Source organism: Pituophis catenifer, unplaced genomic scaffold (assembly GCF_029215685.1).
Source record: "Pituophis catenifer annectens isolate HBS135680 unplaced genomic scaffold, rPitCat1.0.hap2 SCAF_9, whole genome shotgun sequence".
NCBI classification, from domain to species: Eukaryota; Metazoa; Chordata; class Lepidosauria; order Squamata; family Colubridae; genus Pituophis; species Pituophis catenifer.
Window position 1 is genome coordinate 15,244,229 of NW_027256889.1, and position 19,215 is coordinate 15,263,443.

General features: G+C 39.7%; 1 protein-coding gene across 3 annotated transcripts in view; it reads right to left on the minus strand.

The window, feature by feature from the left end:
* PHACTR4 (phosphatase and actin regulator 4) overlaps positions 1–19,215 on the minus strand; it is an 83,154-nt gene that overhangs the window by 30,638 nt on the left and 33,301 nt on the right. The window contains exons 1-3 of one of the 3 annotated variants that reach the window (XM_070949571.1): positions 11,804–11,972; positions 3,565–3,741; positions 2,749–2,829 (exon numbers count right to left, since the gene is read on the minus strand). In XM_070949571.1, the coding sequence (XP_070805672.1) occupies positions 2,749–2,829; positions 3,565–3,741; positions 11,804–11,849 (304 nt within the window). In that variant the 5' untranslated portion in view covers positions 11,850–11,972. Of the gene's footprint in view, positions 1–2,748; positions 2,830–3,564; positions 3,742–11,803; positions 11,973–19,215 lie in introns of those variants that run through there. The other 2 variants (XM_070949572.1, XM_070949573.1) reach the window with 2 other exon arrangements.

Sequence of the window (19,215 nt, forward strand, 5' to 3'; positions counted from 1 at the left end):
TGACAGTGTGCATTTTAGATTCAAGTTCTGTTAAGATACAGCCTGTTGTGCCTTAAAATGGCTTCTACTGTACAGCACAGTGAAGTTGCCATGGTAACAGCTTCATAGTACTCCACAAGGGGGCTCCCTCTAGGGATTTGGATAAATAAATACTGGGCAACGCCGAGTTATCAGCTAGTTATAAATATAATGCACCTCATTCTCTGCGTGAGGAAAATTCGACAAATAGCCACCGAGTCTGCTCAGCCTGGTGTTAAAAGTGTGACATGGCATTTGAGGGCTACTGTTCTTCCTTCTTAGGATGTACAGTGGTACAACTGGAAAAATTCAGGGCTAGCTAAAGGTTATGTGCATGCCACAGATGCGTACCACATCCCAGATATATAGACAGCGCTGTGAGCAAACTAACAGAAGCAGAACGATTCTTCTTTTCCAATGTATCACGTTGAAGAAAGGAAGAAACTTGGGGAATTACATTTCTATCACTACCTCTCCCGATTTCTCCTATCTTGTGTTCATTTACAGTGAGCCTCCAGATCCTGCTGTCAAGTGGAACACAAATATTTTTAACTCACAGTAAGTAAGGAATAGGAAGGGAGAGGCATGGATTTCTTGTCCTACTGAGAAGGGAAGGGTATTTCCTCCTCTGCCTTTTCCTGTAGGCAGGGCTAGATCAGCAATTTCACGGAACATTCTGTAAAACAGTCCCCGCTGCCACCAGATCTACGGTTTCCATTTAGTATCTGACTGAATGGGGAGGGGAGAATGACCAACTTTGCTCTTTGCAACATTCCTAAGTTCGCAAAAGGACAACTTTCGCTCAGGAATTCAGTTCCTCATCCAGTTGGGGAACAGTAAAGTCTTTTTCTGGTGAAGATGCTATAGGTCAAGTCTATCTATTCTTTTTCTGCCTTTAGAACATTCCACCTCAAGTAAAGATATCTTGTGAAGTAGGGCTAGCTAGAAGCTAAGCAATTGTCTTATAATAAGCCTGATTTGCAGTCATCTATGGAGATTCTCAATCATCCAGGTCATGGTTGTCCCAAAGGTGCTTCTCCAAAAGACAATTGGACTTTTGTTTTTCCTTGAAGACATTTCGCTTCGCATCCAAGAAGCATCATCAGTTCTCAGAACTAAAGACGCTTCTTGAATGAGAAGCAAAAAACTTCAAGGAGAAACAAAGTCCAGTTGCCTTTTGGAAAAGCAATCTTTGGGACAAGATTTGCAGCCCATTTTACTCACAATTTTCCATGCCTGCATCCCCCAATGTCTTCCCTGTGAAGCACCAACAGACCTACTGATAGGTTCCTTGAATCCCACCAAACCCATTGCAACCCCTGACTTTTAAAACTTCCTTTCAAGCTCTTCACACTTGAAAGAAGTAGCTGATTGCCGCAAAGGAGACTGTCTTTAATATTTTCTTTATCAACAGAAACGGTTCTTGTATTAAGGCATTCTTTTAGGAAAGCATGCCCACCTGGAAGGGGGGGCAGTGGGGAAGATGGACACCCTGGAAATCTAAAGTGTTGGAAGTGAGGATCCTCATGTGTTACTTTCCAGAAAATGAGGGGTTTGTGACTGGCAATGCCACAGCAGCCTATGCTTCAAAAGTCTACATTTACGGTCCCCCAAATCTAAATTATGGTCCCAAATCACTGAGTTTTCCAGTCTTGAATTATCCAGATATGAGCTCACATCTGCTAAGAATTTTGCTAGTTTGGCTGTCAATCATCCAGTCACCCACAATTTTAGATGAAGCCTTGTCCAGTCCCATCATCAATTATCAAGAATTGAACCAAAGTCATTTATATATATATATATGAAGGCTGAACTTTAATTGGATAGTGTTCCAATATCTGAGGGGCTGCCACAAAGAAGAGGGAGTCAAACTATTCTCCAAAGCACCTGAGGGTAGAACAAGAAGCAATGGATGGAAACTAATCAAGGAGAGAAGCAACTTAGAACTAAGGAGATATTTCCTGACAGTTAGAACAATTAAACAGTGGAACAAATTGCCTGCAGAAGTTGTGAATGCTCCAACACTGGAAGTTTTTAAGAAGATGTTGGATAACCATTTGTCTGAAGTGGTGTAGGGTTTCCTGCCTGGGCAGGGGGTTGGACTAGAAGACCTCCAAGGTCCCTTCCAACTCTGTTATTCTATTCTATTCTAATCCTTGCACTATTATGAGCTATGATGGTGCAGTGGTTAGAATGCAGTACTGCAGATTAACTCTGCCCACAATCTGGAGTTCGATCCTGACCGGCTCAAAGTTGACTCAGCCTTCCATCCTTCCAAGGTCAGTAAAATGAGGACCCAGATTGTTTTGGGGGGGGGGCAATAATGACATTTGCAAAATGTTCAAAGAGTTCTCTAAAGCAGTATGGAGGGGTATATAAGTCTATTGCTATTGCTCTTCCTTTTCATTGCTACCTTGGAATCCAAGTCAGCTTTTCAGTTACTCACTAGTTGACCTTCAGAAACTCGTAATCTGTCAACCTAAAATGTCTCCTTGGAGAAAAGGAAGGAAATAAATGAAACCCGTTCTTTCGCCTGCTCTCCCCGGAACATATAATATCAAAAAATGTTCAAAGGGCAGACAAGGACAAGAGAGTTACATTTAGCAGAAGTGGGGAAGGGATGGGAGGAAACGAGGGGGCACCCAGGCATGAAATGCCAAAGATGAGGCTTATCAGAGCTGGAACTGCAAATGTATACAATACACAGAGGAAGACAATGGGTAAACTCACCCTGTTCAACATCTTCCAACAGAACCCCTCTTTTAATGAGCTCCTCTCTTGGCTTTCGCATTGAAATCTTTCGTTCTAAAACTGACATTAAATTGGAAAGAAAAAACCAGCACTCAGAATAAAGGGCAAAGACTTTTAAGATATGGTTAAGTGGCTCACTGGGATAGCTTTAAGGACGAGGGTTACATACACATTCTTTTTGTAAATATTTCTTTTCCCTCGATCCATGTTGCAAGAGGTAGCTAAATTGCATACGGTATTTTACAACTGGAAAACAGTCAATGGAACTTTAACTATCCACCTCCTTGTCTGAAATTCTGTTTGGCATTCTACTGCAGGCCACTTCAGCAAATAGCTGCAGTTGGCTATCATTATTATTAGGCAATAAAAACATTTGAAAACATCTCTGCGGAGGCAGGTCTGGAATCTGCTATTTTCAGGTTAAGAATGCAAAGCGCTATCTAGGCAAGATCATTTCTGATCTGGAAGGCCTGATGATGCCGTGAACTGTGGCCAAAAGTAGTCAGGAGAGGTAAAATGGCATAAGAATAAATACCATTTCCAAAACAAGGACCGGGGTTTCCGGAAGCCACAGATTATTACTGGTAGTTTGTCAATTAAACCTTCCTTTGAATTAAGCCACAAAACATGATTTTCGAAGTACAGTGGCTAGGGTCTCTCATTACCACTCAAAGCCTCCAAAAAAAAAAAAAAAAAAATCAAGCCACTTTACCACTTAATGCAGCAAGCAAACTCAGGCTAAGAATGCACAAGGGTGTAAGGGGAAAGGAGCAGAACTGGAGTCTAGCAGGTTACCTTCTGAGGTCTCCTTAAATTTTCCACTGGTTTTCTTTTTCCGCCACTTCCAAGGCTTAAAGATCTTGCCAAACCCAGCAAATTTGCTCTTTCTCTTGGAAGGGGGGGTCGTGTCGCCAGATTCCAGAACTTCAGCCACCGTCCCAGCATCCTGTGTCGGCTGCTCCCTCTCCTCAGCTGCACACGAAAGAGAAAAGAGGAACATTCATTGTAAGAAGACATCGGCACAAGGATACCACGTTCCAGATGAAGGGGACTACAGTAGACCTGGACTTACAACGGTGAGTCATTTAGTGACAGTTTGAAGTGACAACAAAGCGACTTGCGACCAATTTTCATACCTACGACCATTGCAGCATCCCCATGGTCACGTCATCAAAATTCAGACGCTTGGCAACGGACTCATATTTATGACGGTTGCAACGTCCCGGGGTCATGTGATCAGCTTTTGCAACCTTCTGGCAAGCAAAGTCAATGGGCAAGCCAGATTCATTTAACAACTGTGTGACTCACTTAACAACTGTGGCAAGAAAGGTCATAAAACGGAGCAAAACTCACTTAACAACTGTCTCGCCTAACAACATAAATTTTGGACACAATTGTGGTCATACGTAGTAGACTACCTGTAGTTGGAATATAACTTTTTTAGGGGGTTTTTTTTGTTTGTTTGTTTTTTTAAAATCTTACGCAGCAGGAAAATACACAGGAAAAAAAAAGGGAAAATACTGTATTTTTCAGACTATAAGACACACCAAGATTTCGAAGAAGTAAGCAAGAAAGAAAAAAGTTTTTGCCCTCCCCGGGCCCCAGGAGCACTCTGCAGGCCTCCCAAACCCTCTGCAGGCCCTGTTTTTGGCGAAAATGGGCCCGTTTTTTGCAAAAATGAGGACATTTTTGCTCTCCCCAGCCCACAGCAACACTCTGCAGGCCTCCCACAGCCTCTGCGCGTCCTGTTTTTGCGAAGCTTCGGGAGGCCAAAAATGGCTGTATTCGGTGTATAAGACGCACCAACATTTCCACCCTCTTTTAGGGGGAAAAAAAGTGCATCATATACTCCGAAAAGTACGGTAGTTCTTGTACGCAACATTTGGTAGGGTTCAGCAATCCTTTACCGGTATCACTGTAACACAAATACTGTACATCACACTGTTGTGTAGATTTGCTATAAAATGGGTAGACAGAAAACAAGCTAGAATTATGAGAGGTTGGGTGGCTTTGATTTACTTCCTGTTTTAAAAGACGGGGGGGGAGAAAAAGCATCCCACGCCAAAATTAACAATCTCAGGAAATCAACACAATAACAGCCTCCCACTCCACCTACTGTTCTGGCATTCCCCAAACATTTTTAAAAACAAAGAGTGCGCAGGAGGAAGAGAAAGGGCCTGTGGGAAAATATCCCTGCAGCCTAAGTACAACGCTGTTCTATGAAGCAAACAGATGTCAGATATGGAAAATCCATTTAGGCTTTACCATTTCGAGACATTTTATGGCACATGGAGTTTTCCTTGAAAAATATTAGTCAACTGGCATGATTTACAAGAAGCTCCATTAGCCAAAAGGAAGCCTTTTCATATTCATTGATAAATATTCTGCCTCTGGGTCACTTTTAATTCATACTACTTCTTCTTTTCTTTAGTTTGTCATTTCCATAAACTTACATTTTATTTGGGGTGGGGGTGGGGGAACATCAGCAGGAATATTTTATTTTAAAAATCATCAAAACGCTCTATGCATCTCACAGCTTCCCACCATGGTTATTGCCTGTCCAATCTGCCAAAATAATACTGCTAAAGTTTGACTATTGCAACTTTCCAACTTTTTAGCTACTTGGTCATTTGGCCACATGTACCCAATCTCTGCTCAAAGTTAACCTATGGCATTTTGTAAATGAGTTTACTAACCTAGACAGCATGCTAAAAAGCAGAGACGTCACCCTGCCAACAAAAGTGCGTATAGTCAAGGCTACGGTTTTCCCAGTTGCAATGTATGGCTGTGAAAGTTGGACCTATAAGGAAGGCTGATTGCCAAAGAATTGAGGCCTTTGAACTATGGTGCTGGAGGAGACTCCTGCGAGTCCTTGGACTGCAAGGTGATCAAAGCGGTCAGTCCTAGAGGAGATCAACCCTGACTGCTCTTTAGAAGGCCAGATCCTGAAGATGAAACTCAAATTCTTTGGCCACCTAATGAGAAGGAAGGACTCACTGGAGAAGAGCCTAATGCTGGGAACGATTGAGGGCAAAAGAAAAAGGGGAGGGCAGAGAACGAGGTGGCTGGATGGAGTCCCTGAAGCAGTTGGCGTGAGTTTAAATGGACTCCGGAGGATGGCAGAGGACAGGAAGACCTGAAGGAACGTTGTCCATGGGGACACGACTTCGCAACTGACAACAACAAAAAAGCTTCATATGCCCCAGAATGTATAATTCTTAGAATTATGTTACGTATTCTACGTGGAAATATGGAAGTTGCCATTTCTAACATCTAACTGGGTATCACAATGAAGAATGCTGATCAGCAGCTTTCCCTTTCTACAAATATGACAATGCAGTAAACAGTTCTCCTTAGGAACAAACTGCAAACAAAGCCAAAAAAAAATTCCAAAAAAAAATAATAATTTAGGGAAAAGATGAATCACACCTGATTCATTGCCTCAGAACTCACTTCCAAAATGGCACAATCAATTTGAAGTTCAAGAATGACCAAGACGTCATTCCTTAGATTTCGTATATTATGCCCAAGTTCATCCACTTAGGTTCACTGTGACATTAAACTGATTTAAAACACCACTCAAGGAAACTCACTTTAAATCAGGATTTATTTCCTAATCCTCATTACTGTATAACCATCACTGCCATAAAAGGAACAATGTATAGATTATAGTTTCTGAAAACTAAGCAAGTCTGGGTTTGATCAGCAACCAGAGGAAAATCGTTGGGAACATTATGTATTTTGATCTCCATGACCTGCTCACCTAGAAGAGTAAGATCTAAAGGTTCTGAAATAGACCAAAAGAGGCCCCATGTTTGGTGAGTAACTCTGAAAAATCATTCTTCATATTTTGTACAATATGAACACAAAAGCCAATATTTCAGGATTTTTTTGCAAATGTAGTTCTGGACATCAAAAGCAACATTGCTAAATATTCCAAGTGTTTGCAGATTTGCTTCCTCTTTAGGAAAATGCCAAGGGCAGCTCTTAACTCATGTGTTGTATTTTAATAAGAGGTCTAATTTTATTCATTCACTTGATGAAATGATCATCTCCAAGTTCACAGTAGGAACATTATTTTAATGACATTTTTTGCATCCCCAAATTATAATATTCACCATTCTTCCCAATACCATGGAAAAAACAATGACGTTCTAGAATTCATCCTACTGATTATTGGTTGTAAAGGAGTAATTCAGTGATATACTGGGATATAATCACTCTGAAGTAATGGGTGTTGTAGCGCAACCACCTGTAATCAGATCAAATATTCTACAGTAATAACTGTTAAATGCAAAAACCCAATGAAGTTAAGTATGCTAATCTTAGTCAAATAAAATATATTCACTTTCTTCTTCATAAATATTCTAAGATTGTATTGTGAAAACCATGGATGGATCAACAGGTAATGTGGGTTTATAATTTACATTTTCTAATCATCAAAAGCCTATGTCAAAAACATTTCTTTCTTGTGCAAAAAGTCTGTAAGGTGTTTTGAAGTCATTGATGAATGTCAATAATGACTTCTGTCTAATCAAATAAGTCTACTGTTTCTCAACCTTGGGAACTTCCAAGTTTCCTGAGAATTGAAGTCCACCCCTCTTAAAGTTCCCATGCCTGAGAAACACTGAAATAGGTCAATTTTCCCATCTCAGCAAATTCTGTCAATTCCACTAACCATTCCTCCATATAGTGGGTAATGCCCAATCTTTACCTCATTGAGCATACAGTAATCTCACCGCAGTAATCATAGATTGAAATAATCTTCCAAACTGTTCACCCATCAGTCTTAAAAAGAAAACCTCTGGCTTTAACACAGACAGTACGTCCCATCGTTCTTTACACATATTTAAAATTCTGGGTTAATGCAACAGTTGTCTTGTCTATTTCTTCCATTGCTAACTATCATCTTCATTTGAGTTATATATTCCCAAAGGGTAGCTTTTTCCCGTAACAACAAAGCCAGAAAGCAGTCAAGGAGTGCCATAAATACCACCAAATTAAAGCTTTTTTAAAAAAAAATTAAAAAAAATCCCCCTTTGCTAGCAGAAATGCATATATTCCTATGCCAATGTCTTGCATCCACCAGGCTGCTCAATAATAACTCAATAAATTTGATGGCATTGTATTAGCGTATCCTGCATTGCACCAAGCACCACGTGATAAGCAGAACAGGAAGGTGGTTGATGTCACGATGCCAAGAACAAGCCATGATGGCTCTGATGTGATCCAATAGACCCTTGAACAGTACAAAGGGGCTTCTTCCTGGTATTTCAACCATCACATTAATACAATAGTAATCACCCAAGGCTAGGAGCAAACTCTCTGGAGGTAAACAATGTCACCATTGAAATTATTCAACAAAACAACTGAAAATCACAAGGCCGTGAAATGCTATCTTTGTACATCTTTCCTAACAGATTTATATAGATTGGTACAAATATTGGAGCTCATGTGTTTCTTCAGATAGATAGATAAAGAGGGAGGGAGGGAGGGAGGGAGGGAGGGAGGGAGGGAGGGAGGGATAGATAGATAGATAGATAGATAGATAGATAGATAGATAGGGATAGATAGATAGATAGATAGATAGATAGATAGATAGATAGATAGATAGATAAAAGAATAAAAGCTAGCTAGTCCCAGCTATGATAGAAAATCCCAGGCTGCAGGCTTTTCACGCTATTGTAGCAGCAACCCAGCGAAAAGTAGACCAAATGTCTATTTTTGCTTTTTCATTAAGGAAGTCTGCACAGGCGTTATCTCTTGCTCTCAAGCTGGCATATTTTCTGATTAAAAACAACGGGTTATTCCTCTTTCGTAAATTTCAACGCCGTATCACAAAACATCTGCTTAATTTGGGCACAAACCGTATTTTTGGACATAACACATCCGCCACGCAAACACTTTCACTGTCCAGGAACCACGATGGAGAAGATACACGGCACATTTGCATATTGAGGAAAAAGGAGTGGAAACCTGGCAGAAGTTGTAATTGGGGTTGGCTAACTCTCCCTTTCAACCAACGGCTTGGGTAAATTGCCTGAGATGAATGTCAAGTGAACAGGGGATGGAAGGAGTGTCAAAACACACATCATAGCATCACTGTGGAAAACCTTGTGACTTGTGTACTCGCATCCGGTATCAAGTTCAAAATAGTGAGGTTTGCATCACGCAAGTCACACAGTATATTTTGTCATATTTTTTTTCTCGTCATAACCAGAGTTAGATACTGAAGAGTGAAAAAGAGCCAGAGTTACAGCTGATAAGCTTAAAGACTCTAATGCTGCAGATCCTGTTGTTGCTGTTGTTGTTGTTGTTTTAAAAAAAACCCAAGCTCTGCTCTACTTCAGCAGGAACAAGAGTATATTGGTGGTGGCAGCAAATTCTTGGAGGAAATAAAATAAACTGAACCTCCCCGTAACAACCTTTGAATGGTGTGGGAATAAGGAATGGATTTCCAGAGGAAAAAAATTGCAGACTACAGGAATCAGGAGCACCACTCAGGTCACAGTTGGACCTGAGATAAACCTCCAAGTGCTTCAAAGACCATCTAAAACAGTGTTTCTCAACCTTGGTAGCTTGAAGATGGGTGGACTTCAACTCCCAGAATCCTCCAGCCAGCGCTGCTGGCTGGGGGATTCTGGGAGTTGAAGTCCACCCATCTTCAAGTTTCCAAGGTTGAGAAACACTGCTCTAAAAGGATGCAAATGACCAGCTGTCTGCAAGGAATATAAATCCTTCCATTCCTCACAATCCAGCCAGAGCTGAAGAAGCTTCTTGGATGAGAAGCTAAACGTCTTCAAAAAAGAAAAAGAAAGAAAGTCCAGTTGCCTCCTGAAAAAAAGCACCTTTGGGACAACCATGACCTGGATGACTGAGAATCTCGAGAGATTCCCCATCCACACAACCTGGGACCCACAGGTTGTATACCCACAGCTGTCTCTTACACTGTATGATGTATTATATGCATAATGAAATCCACATTTGATATAATCCTTTGCATGGGACATACTGTCACCGGGAACCCACACACGGACGAGTCAAGAGAATGCTGGATAAAGCCCTTGTCTGGAAAAGATTTTTTTTTTTTAAAAGTTTGAACCGAATTCCATGTTTCCCCACACTTTCCCAAGAGCACCAGACTGTCTTGCAATATGTTTGCTGAAGTCAAAACTATGTGCACTCAGGGCTTAAGTATGGGGAAGGTCACCCCACCTATCTTCCTGAAAAGAAAAACAACCTGCTACAGAAAAATAATGGCTATTTCCAATATTGTAACCTGTGTCGGCCACCTCAACAAATGCCACATATACCTCTATGTGCAATAAGGGCAAATATACATTCTGTCTCTGGTGAATGAATATGATCTATAAGAAACTAAGGTGAAAAACAGGTGTGTTGATTTCATTCGGTAACACCGGGTGAGCACAGTGGATGGAACAGGCAATACATACGTACAAGTTATGTTGCACCCTAAATACTGTACTAACCATCTCACAGGGCTTTTTTGGTTTCTACAGTACACTGAAGGTTTATCAACTGCTATTAAGAATTGTTTTGTTTTAATTTCAACTATCAGTGCTTTGGTTTAAGTCTTCTAAACACTGGGAACACAAGATAATAGAATATAAGGATTTGTCTGCTATTATCTAATCTGCTCCTTTGCAAATAAGGGAATTGCTAAACACATTTAGCAATTTAAATTAGCAGGGAGTGCACAGACACACAAAATTAGAAATCGCCTCTTAAAAATGGGAAGGTGGAGATTTAAAATGCGACTTATAATAGAGGCCACAAGACAAGCTGCCAATATATTTAACTCTTAAAGCTCATTTCCCAAATCAAAGACTGTCTCTACTGAAGTCACACCCAATTTGTGCAATATAAACCCTGCACAGAGTCAGGCTAAGAAATGTTTCTTAACTCGAGTTTGGAGTACTGTGAAAAAAATGTATTAATGGCAGGTACATTAAAAACCTCAACTGTCAGCATCTTTAGTCAGCTCCTGGTTCTGGATGGCTTCCTAGTCGATTTAATTGGGTCCACAGTTAAATAGGAGAGGAAGAAGGAAAAAAAATAATTCTTTGTACGATTCTGATGTTAACTCTTTAAAATGTAAAACCTACCCAGTCCTGAACATTGCCTTCACAGTCACCAAGGCTGCCCTCAATTGAGGCACCACAAGACGTCTCCCCTGCATCTGCCCCAATTCTTTGACTCTCTGCTTGGCCAAAAAAATTCATCAGAACCCGAGAGATGTACAGTTATGGGATTTGGTAGGGACAGCAGCAGCGACTCCAATTGTGGCATTAATAGTGCCTAAAACCCCTGGGACGGGACGGGAAGGATAATGTCTGCAATCCTCAACCTGAAATTTCTCTTCCTTCCTTTCTTTCTTCTTCGATAATAAGTCAATTTTCATTCTAAAGTGTAAGATCGTGGAGGGAATGGCTTTTTTTAAAATTGAAAATGGAAGGAAATATGAATCAGTGTTTTTTCTTTTTTTTAAATCTCCTTGTAAAGGATGACTGAGTAAATGGCTTCAGGATGGTAGGTGATTAGAATAATGAATCTTTTAATAATGAAGTATCATTCATACAAAGGAGAAATAGCAAATCAGCACATCCTCCCTGTCTGAAGCATTTCACTCCAAGCAAAATCCATGATAGGTATTTTCTGATGACCAAGTTTTACTCTTTTTAAAAAAAAAATTTTTACCACTCTGGCAACAACAAGCGAAAGATCAAAAACCCTGATTTTTAAAGTATACCAGGTACAAGTTACAGAGCAATAGGTGTTCCAAAGGAGGAATTCTCTCTCTCTTTCTCTCTCTCTCTCTCTTTTTTTTTGTTTTTTTTTTTGTTTTGTTTTTAAAGCAAGGATTACGAAAACAATCTCTCCTTAGCACTTCTGAGAATCCCAAAGCCCTTCCGACTTACACAACCCTGGCCATCTCTTTTTAAATGTGCTTTGACTTGGCCTGATTTGATTCTTGGCTGCACTTTCAGCTGCAACGAGACCCTCCATTACTCACCCAAGGGAGCTGGATATACCGGTCTTGAGTAGCGCGTCTGTCCCATTCTTCTATTCTTCAAGTTAGACTCAGAGAGAAGGAACAAGGCGAACCGATTCGAGAAGCAGGCATCAGCCCCTGAAAGTTGACAAGACTCCGCAGGGTTGGAGAAACTTCACCGCTGCCCTCCACTCACTCTGAGATCCCCCCCCCAAAAGTCGAATGACCCCCCAAGTCAGAAAAAAGTCCAGGATTGTGGGTCCAAGCTCTTGCCACGGTATGTCCTATATCCCTGGTTCAGGGCACGGTGTAATTCTCATAAATACGCTCCCATGCCAGCTCCCTCCAAAGAGGAACGGAATGCCTGTCATTCCACAGTGCGTATTCTGCTTAGGGGTGGATCTCATGAAGGAGGAGGAGGAGGAGGAGGAGGAGACGTCAGAGCTACAGAAGCCAAATAATCAACATCCCCTGGGCTCTTTAAAGGCAGGAGTTAAAAGGCTGGAAGGAGGACGAACAAGCAGACGGGTTTGGAAGACTTCAAACAGCCGGGCGAACAGATTATAAACAAGCCACTACTAATTGTCATTCTTCTGCTTTGAAGGGAGAAATCTGAGCACCCTGGTTTTCTTAAAGGGGGGGGGAGAGAGACGGAGACCATCTGAAATGGATTAGCTACCCCTGAGATTCCAACTTCTTCCATATCACGAAAGGAAAAGGGGTGATTAAAAAGGATCTGTGCCGGGGCGGGGGGCACAGAGAAAGATTCTCATCCTCTGGTACCAATTGGAAGGACAGAATTGATAATTAGGTGGCTCTTTGGATCGGTCAACACAGAGGGGATATTGGTAGATGCAGAGATGCAGTTCTTCACATCATTATTTTTTTCAGTCCAGAAAGGGGAATCTAAGGGGTTATGTATTCTGCGTATTTAAGCAGCATTCATTGGGATTTTTTTTTTTTTATCTTCGGTCCATGGAGATTCTCAGTCATCCAGGTCATGGTTGTCCCAAAGGTGCTTTTTCTGAAAACTGATGATGCTTCTTGGGGATGAGAAGTGAAATGTCTTCCAGGAAAAACAAAGTCCAAGAAACCTATGGGATTTCTTTATCTTCTATTTCTAAATCAACTTTCCTATTGTTAGCTTATTCCCATCGTTGCCAGATAACACGATCATGCTAAGAATTAGAGTCAGAACTTGAAATTCTATCTTTTTTGTAAACTATGTATTGAATTATCCCTATTTTTCCTTATTTGTATTGCTGCACATAGGAAAAAGCTAAATTTACTAATCTTATAAACACAAGTAGGGAAGAGATTCAAACTAAACCTATCTGTATCTTCAGAACTCTCCAATTATCACCAAATTAAAATTTCTCATTTATAATGCATGCAATTGTGAAACAATCCTGTTCCAGAATAAAGCATTAATAGTTTCTTTTTCCATAAAGTTTTAGAGCCCCATAAATATACATTATGGCTTTATACAGAGTTTAATTTTTGAAAAAGATTACAACTTCTATATTAACAGAAATAGAAAAATACTCTGCATGAAAGGAAAACTAAATTTGGGTAAATGTTAAGTATTTGGCTATTAGGAAGAACTGCACTATTTCTTGGATTACTTCTGCAATCAACCAGTGTCATCAAATCTGTAATTTGCTTTTTAATTCCCCTTTTGTTAGATTACCTCAAAATAGCATATCAATAAAACTGTGTAAGTTAAGAAGAGATGTTACGCTTAACGCATTTCTAGACCTGTTATTTTGTCCATGAGCTGGACCAATAATTTCTTTCCTGCTATTTTGAAGCACTGTTAGAAACCATGAGATGTCACCGCAGATATTTTTTATTAAAGTGATCTTTATGATCTACCCAGACGCCCTTGAACAAAGGAAGAAATTCATGAACTTCAAAACTCAAGTCTAAATGACAAGTTTTCAAATCTCATCTAAGAAGAAATGCAAAGTCATACATTGTCAGACCCGAAAGATTAGGTCCACACATGAAGGTCCAATTAAACTGATTTACAGGTACTCATACCCATGGACAGGAATATTCGCAACTAATGCACACCTGCTTGGAGTTAGATATCTTCTTCTTCTTCTTGTGCCATATCCGTCATCGGACGTTGGCGATCATGTTGGCAATCCTATTTTTGTCAACAGCCTTATGAAAAAGTGCTGCTGAGTTTTGTCCAAACCAGTCCCTTAGGTTTTGAAGCCATGACGTTCTTCTTCTGTCTGGGCCTCATTTGCCTTCAATCTTTCCCTGGAGGATTAAGTGAAGGATGCTGTATTTTTCCGGGCGTTACATCACATGTCCAAAATATTCTAACTTTTGCTTTTTAATGGTTTTGATGATTTCCCTTGGCTTTCCCAGGCGGCTTATTGCCTCCTCATTTCTGATTTTGTTAACCCAGTTTATACCTAACAGCCGCCTGCAAATCCACATTTCAAATGCTTCTAGTCTCTTCAAGTGGTTTTCTGTCATACACCAACTCTCTATTCCGTAGAGCAGGATAGAAAAGATGTAACATCTGACAAGCCTGATTTTCAGTCTTAGGCTTATGTCATGACTGCAGAAGACCTTTTTCATTTTGAGTTAGATATGGGTCAACGGAAGGGGGGGGAAACTTAGTTCACTTATGGCTATGTAGGGATTCTAGGCTGACCTCTCTTTTCACTCTACCCTATGTTCTGCCACTCCTCCTACATACGTTCAGTTAGATTACACTTCCACAAAACTTGTAAATGTGCGACAGACATGTGACATGCGAGCACCGATGTAACCTAGTTTCATAATGAATCATCTGCAGGAAAACAGCCGGGCTCAGAGAGCACCAAAGACCCCACACTACCTCCTCCTCAGGGGTGAAATCCAGCAGGTTCTGACAGGTTCTGGAGAACTGGTAGCGGAAATTTTGAGTAGTTTGGAGAACCGGCAAATACCACCTCTGGCTGGCCCCAGTGGGAATGGGGATTTTGCAATATCCTTCCCCCAGGAGTGGGGAGGGAATGGAGATTTTGCAGTATCCTTCCCCTGCCATGCCTGCCATGCCACACCACACCCACCAAGCCATGCCCACAGAACTGGTAGTAAAAAAAATCGGATTTCACCGCTGCTCCTCCCTCTCCTCTTCCTCCTCCTCCCAAGCACCACTCCCTTCTTCCACTGATAACGTAACCTAGTTTTGTAATGAAACATCTGCAGGGAAACAGATTTATTGTTTTATTGTTGTGAGCCGCCCAGAGTCCTTCGGGAGAGAGGCGGCATATAAATGTGAATAAAATAAATGAATGAATGAATGAATGAATGAATGAATGAATAAATAAATAAATAAATAAATAAATAAATAAATAAATAAATAAATAAATAAATAAATAAATAAATAAATAAAACCACCAAGCTCAGAGAGCACCAAAGACCCCACACACGGGACTTGCTCATTTCGTTCACAAAGTTCCCCTTAAAACCCAGGTTGTTTTTTTTCTGACCCACAGATAAAGCCTTTAAATACACAATCATTCAAAAGGACACAAAGTCCAGGACTGGCAAAACTGCAGGATCTCAGTAGAAAGATAAGAGAATTCCCTGGCTTGAGGAAGTGTTGGGGGGGGGGGGAGACATCTTCTCAGCCAAACCCAAGACGGATGAGAGAGATTAGCAAGTAGGTGTGTCTGGTGTAGCCTTTTCCAAAGAAATTCTATCCAGTGATGGCCTCTGGATTCAACAAGAGAAATTCCAGTCAGCGTGATCTAGCTACCTATGCAATTTTGAGAGCTGACTTTCAACAAACTCTGATGGCACCAAGATCAAAAATACCAATGCTATATAATGCACTCTACTTGATTCCTCAGTGCAGGCTTTATACCACATTCTGTTTCCTAATAAAAAACACTTTTAAGTAGAAAACATTACTGGAATCCAAAGGCTGCGCATAACAAGGTTGTGGGTCACTTATCTGGCCTTCTCCAGATAAGGCAGGGGCATCTCCCCTGAATGCAACAAATGCAGTATACCCCAAAAACCACACATCTGACTTTTCTGGATATTCCCTAATGGAAGTGGGGGAGGACTCTGATTATTATTTATGTGCACGTTATCTACAAAATTCTTAAAGCCTTGTTGTTCACACCTGGTCAGCAAAAGTCCATTAAAGGTTACCAGAGATAACAATTTATCTATTTTAACTTTGATCAAATAAGCCAACTTTATATTCCTTCCTTGTAGTTTGAATAATCTTGGTCTTTAATCCCTTCAAATAATGTCTTAAAACTTTGGTTTCTTTTCATTTTTTTTTCTTTGCCTCTTCGCACAAAATTCTGCTCTCAAAATTCTCCAGAGCTTTAACAGGTCTCTTTTATAAATCCAACACAGGAAAGTTATCCAGGTTGCTTTTTTTTTGCTTTGTTATTTGTATATTTCATTTACTTATTAAGTCATCAGCTGGTTTTGTTTGTATATCCAGTGTAGCATCTCTTTCCATATCATCCTTGTAGCTTGTCATTTTTAAATCCACTCTGAAATCAGCCTCACTTTTATGTGGTAAAACTTGTTCTACTTCCATAACATCTTTTAAACTGTTTATCTAGAATGGCAGACACTCTTAAAATTAACTTCTGGGTCTTTTGTTCACAAATATTATTTAATACAATAATGAAGTATTTTGCTCCATTCTGTATTTGTAAGTCAAATTTAAGTGTTCTTCTCCTTTAATTGTAATATTTAGTTCCTTCTAGTGTCCAACCTTCAAATTCCTATCCTATCATTCTTGTTTAAATTCAAAAGAATAGCATTTCCTACTTTTTTAAGAATTTAAAGAGTTTCTTCATTTTATTTCCAATTCATCTAGGCCATTAGCCCAATTGTAACTTTCCAAAATCACTCTTTTGTTGTTTATTCCAAAAAGATTATGTTTTTAAATCCTTAAACTTGTATTTAAAACTTCTTTAAAGCTGCTTTCTCTAAGAATTGAAGGAAACTCATCTGGTGCTGTAAAACATATTGATGCTAATAACTGAAATGCAGTTAAGAAGCAATTTGCAAAAGTGATTGGAAAAGGAAGTATGCAAACCCAATGTAAACAAACACCCACCAAGGAAAAAAATGGCTATTTCCTTATTTCTCTCTCTCCCCCCTCCTTCTGAGAGAGAGAGAGAGAGAGAGAGAGAGAGAGAGAGGGAGGGAGGGAGGGAGAGAGAGAGAGGGGGGGAGAGAGAATATCAGTAGGAGCAGCAACCTGCCAATTTTAGTCCAACTAGTTGTGTCACACAGAGTTCATTGGACTCTGATCTGGAAGACCTGGATTCCACACTAAGACATAGAGATTTCTAGAGTGGCGCTGTGATTTTCTGCATTCCATTCTAATATGTGAAGAAGCAACAATGGTTTCCTTAAAATGACAAATGAGATCAAAAAAACGTTGTTACTTGCCCCTGGGGAAAGGTTGAGTGGCACCTTAAAAAAATCAATTCCCTATAAGTGAAACTTCCTTTAGGCATAATGGAGCTAAAAAGTGAGAATGTTGTTACTGAATTCCATATAAGCTGTCCATGAACGTGCCACAGGAATTTAAGGAAATGCTTTATACAAAGTCAGTCCATCAGTCAGATAGTTAACATTGATGGGCGGCAGAGGCATTGCCAGTCCTATTTAAATGTTTTGAAAATTGAATTTTGGGTTTTCTGCCTGCAAACCATGTCTTCCAATCGTTATATGACCACCACTGGTGGCATTTTAGAGTCTGATTTAGCTACTTGCTCTCCCTCTCCCTTTGATGGGGAAAAAAATCCTCTATTAAAAATTTCTTACCAAACTTGCATTTTCTAAACAACAACTGCATTTAGAAACTTTCATGTTGCAAAAACTCAAAAGAGCACACACACACACACACACACACCCCGGAGTCTGAAACAAGGAGCAGCACCAAAATGTTGAATTTAGAGATTTAGAAAAAACTATTTTCCCATTAAATTTGACATAAGGTACATTTGTCAATAAATTGAAAATGGCATCAAAAAAACCCTAACAAGATCAAGATCCATCAGCCCCCTGTAAGTTCCAGGTCCAGAAATCTGGTTTCAATAGCAGCACAAGCCTTGCTTAAAACCATTCATACCAAGCCAATGAATTTAAATGCAAATATTCAAATGTGTTAACATTCAGCTTCCTTAGCCCAATAAATACATTTTAAAATCCATTCCGCATTGAGGTGAACCGGATTCATTTCCAGTTCACTCAAACACCTTTTTTTTCCTCTTCAAATCCCAACTTACTTCACCAGTCAACACAAAGGAATACTTCTCAACCTGATAAAAGATAAATATTTATACTTTGGAGACAAAGGAGGGCCAGTCTGCATACTGTCTTATATCCACTTTCTTTAATTCATTGCAAGCAAATTGTAAATAAATACTTTGATTGCACTTGTGAGCCTCAAAATGTCAAGAAGGCCAATATGAAATACTTCAAGCATAATAACCCTGTCGCTGGTTGCCAAGCAGACTGAATTACCTACATGGCAGAAAATGCAAGCAAATCCAACTTTGAGAAAAGCCCCAATACTAGAAGGGTTTTGAAATAACAAAAGATCAAAACACAGAAAATGTAATTTGGACATTAGAATGCAGTCCCTAGGAAAAGTTGGGCTGCCCTCTTAAGACCAGTTTTAAAAGACATAAGTCCGTCATGGAGATGCAACTAATAAAAGGCACAGATTCATATTATTTTGCAAGGCGAGTTAAAACCAGAACTGGCATTTTTGAAATGGCTTTCAGCAAGGCATCTAGACCTCAAATTCTTTAAAATCAGTTAAGTGTCAGTTACCAAATAAAGCAAAAAGATGATTGTACCCATGTTAGGTTGAACATAGGAAAGGTGTCTAGAGAACTGGTTTTTATAGGTGTCTCATTTTTAATCATGTAATATTGAAGTTAGAACTTCAATAGTTTCTAAACAGATAGGAAGAAAGGACCAGTCTCATTGTGCACTGAATTAATATGTGACACCATGGTTAATATGAAATAAGGGTTATTAGATGGAAAAAGGAAGCATTTCTGTAAGGAAGAGAAAAAGAGAAAGATTACAAAGTAATGTTTTTTTTAAAGTATTGTTCACTGTAATCCATCAATGCATCTGTACTAGGTACCAATTGCTTCAGATACTCCAAATATGGCAGCCCTATTCCAATTTAATTCATTAGTTCTCTCATATCGTATCCAGATTCACATCTTGAGAATCCTGCAAGGTAAGTTTGCTCTTTTACTCTGTTTTAAATGTAAATCTTTTAAGTCTTTTTTCATATTGAAATGAATTGGGTCTAATTTTAGTTTGGAATTGGGCGAGAAATGACTTGTTCAACCGCAAAGTTATAAGGTCAATAGCTGATTTCTTGAGAAGATTTTGGCCACCACCAGTCACTAATTTGGAAT